At 36.6% G+C, this 2,745-nt stretch overlaps 1 protein-coding gene across 1 annotated transcript; it reads right to left on the bottom strand.

Moving 5' to 3' along the window:
* Positions 1-244: 244 nt before the first annotated feature.
* On the bottom strand, positions 245-865 carry LOC142537664 (uncharacterized). The gene has a single exon (XM_075643160.1). It carries the CDS (start codon positions 863-865, stop codon positions 245-247), a length of 621 nt encoding a protein of 206 aa, XP_075499275.1.
* Between the last annotated feature and the right edge of the window lie 1,880 nt (positions 866-2,745).

Here is a 2,745-nt window from a genome sequence, read left to right as displayed (position 1 = left end):
GCATATGGGCCTTTCAACATGTTTTGGCGATCCAGGTTGTGGTGGCTTTGGTGGTCCTGGCTTCTTTACTTGACCTTGGGGCTTTTCTTGCCCTTGAGATCTAGGAGGTCCCATATATAGGCTTCTTATTCGGCTGTGAGCTCTGCTGGTGTTACTGCCTTTCGCGCTGCACCTTAAAGTCAATATCTTTCAATGCTTGCTCGGCTTAGAATGCATAAGTAGTGGCAGCAGCATAGTCCACCGGTCACATCATCATCACATCACGGCGGATAGTAGGTCGGATACCATCCATAAAGTGTCTCGTCTTCTCAGTAGCATCCCTAGCAAATAGGGGTACAAAGTGACAATCCCTCTCAAACTTTCTCACAAATTTAGCCACAGTCGTGTCCCCCTGGCGGAGACTCATAAACTCCCTCTTCAAACGCCCTCGAACATCAGTAGTGAAGTACTTTTCATAGAAAGTTTCCTTGAAGTGAACCCATGTAAGTGTAGCGAAGTCAATCCCATGTTCCACACCTTCCCACCAAAGGGAAGCATCATCTCTAAAGATGTAAGTGGTACACCTAACTCTGTCAGCGTCTCCCATATTCAAATAATGGAAGTGAATCTCGAGAGATCGAATCCAACCCTCAGCATCAAAAGGGTCGGTAGTGCCAGAAAACTCCCTCGGACCGAGCATCCAAAACTGATCATAAATGTCATGTTGTGGTCTATGAGCATGCTGAAACTGCTGCTCGAAAAAACGTATCATGCCCTCTAGTGCGCGAATAGCATCATCCCCATAAGGAGGCGGGGGTGCATTCTCTTGACGATCTTCATTATGTTCGGCTTGATTATCAGTATTAGGTGCACATCTAGGAGGCATTATATCTGAACATTTTCCAAATTCTAAACGTAACCAACATCATTTAAATCTAAGGTCTCTAATCATGCAGCATATATATTTCATTTATCCTTAAGCATTAAACATGAAGATCATTAAATATGCATCTTAAACATATAAATCATGATATCATGCAGGTACTAAGCATAGAATCATATAAAGCATTTAAACTTACAAATTCGAGGCATGATGACTGAGCTTTCTGGAACTATGGTGGCACAACCCTTAGAATGAATATTGCTCTGATACCAACTGAAATGATCACTACTCGTTTTCTCAAAAAGTACTAAAAAAAATTCAAAGGAAATAAAACAACCTTTGCACCACTTTAAAAAAAAATTTCAAAGGAAATAAATCATATACTTTTAAATACTTTGCACCACTTTAAAAATAAAACAACCAACTATATTCAAAAATTCAAAGGAAATAGTTCAACACATGAAATCGTCAAACGTTACCAATCTAACTTAACGATATTTCAAAATACAACTAACTCTAACAACCTCCCAAAAGCCACTCAAAAAGCATCGTAAAAGTCGTAAAAATCTTCATCATAAATTTAAACGTAAATCATAATCATAATGCGGAAAATCTAGCACGGGTCCTTGAGTTGTGTGCACCTTCAGCCTTGCAAGATCAACCATCCAAACCTCCATCATCAATAATACCATGCTCAGGTGCATCCATCACATCTAATGAGTCTATTGACTCAACAAACCATAATCTTGATAACAAGTAATATATATACAATCTCATGCAACCGTGACAATAATTTTAATTAAAATTACTTTTTATGAACATGCATAAACATAAAAATTTTTCCTTTCATCATTTCATATCGTATATCATTTTATCATAAACATTTTCCTTTTCGTCATAAACATATACGTTTTCCTTTCATTGAATTAGGATCGTTAATTGTGACTTTCGTTTCATCATAAGGTCGATAGATCCATCTACATGTAACCAAATTACTGGGCAACAGGGACATCAACGACACTCTCACCCGTCAACTGAGCCTTGGCCTATCATCATCATATTGAAATATGATCGTTGGTGTAAGGTCCAAAAATAAGATAACGTAATCTAACTGCATGCAGATCTAGGAAAAATGGAAATAGCCAATTAAATGATTTTAATGATTAAATTGATTATGTTTGGATGGTTTTAAAGTAGTTTTCTACTCGAATACATAAAACTGTATTTTTAAAAGGTTATACGAGATGCGATCGAGGAATAGAGACTGAGGGCTGAAAAATGGAAAATAATTTTATTAATTAATTGTTTTTAATTATTTAAAATAAGGTTGATGATTTATGATATTTTTGAAAATAAGGAGTATTGATGTGATTTTATACGCCGTGACATAATTTTTAACGGTATTCGAATTTCAACAAAAATATGAACTTTTCAATAACTCAGCTAATATTTTCACGTACTTTCCTAAACAAAATATTTTAAAAATAAACTAATGGGCTTAATGGGCCTATTGTACCATACTAATGGGCCTAGGCTTGTACACTTACCAATTAACCATTGTTTAAAGCCCATAACCCCACCCCTAAACCCTCATATTCATGCCCAACTCACACACAACACACACAAGACTCCTAGCACCCCTCAAACACATGCACACACGCAATTTTATCAAGAGGGAAGCATCGGTTTTGAAGGATTTCAGCAGGGGTTCTCCGTTCATCGTCGTTCTTCGCATCTCAACGTATTTCGTGCGTAATAAACGCGAAGGCACACCATAAATCTTTATTTTATCCCCTATCACATCCTAATATGTGTTTGATTATTGTTTGCATGAAAAACATGATTCTTTTTTTTATTATTTTCGTTTTTATGCCTTGACACAT

Source organism: Primulina tabacum, chromosome 2, assembly GCF_025594145.1.
Source record: "Primulina tabacum isolate GXHZ01 chromosome 2, ASM2559414v2, whole genome shotgun sequence".
Lineage (NCBI taxonomy): Eukaryota > Viridiplantae > Streptophyta > Magnoliopsida > Lamiales > Gesneriaceae > Primulina > Primulina tabacum.
The sequence above is the reverse complement of the archived record's forward strand: the minus strand, read 5'-3'. Positions and strand labels throughout refer to the sequence as shown.

Excerpts from the sequence above, each read along its gene's own strand:
- LOC142537664 (XM_075643160.1), bottom strand. The coding sequence starts at position 865 with ATGCCTCCTAGATGTGCACCTAATACTGATAATCAAGCCGAACATAAT.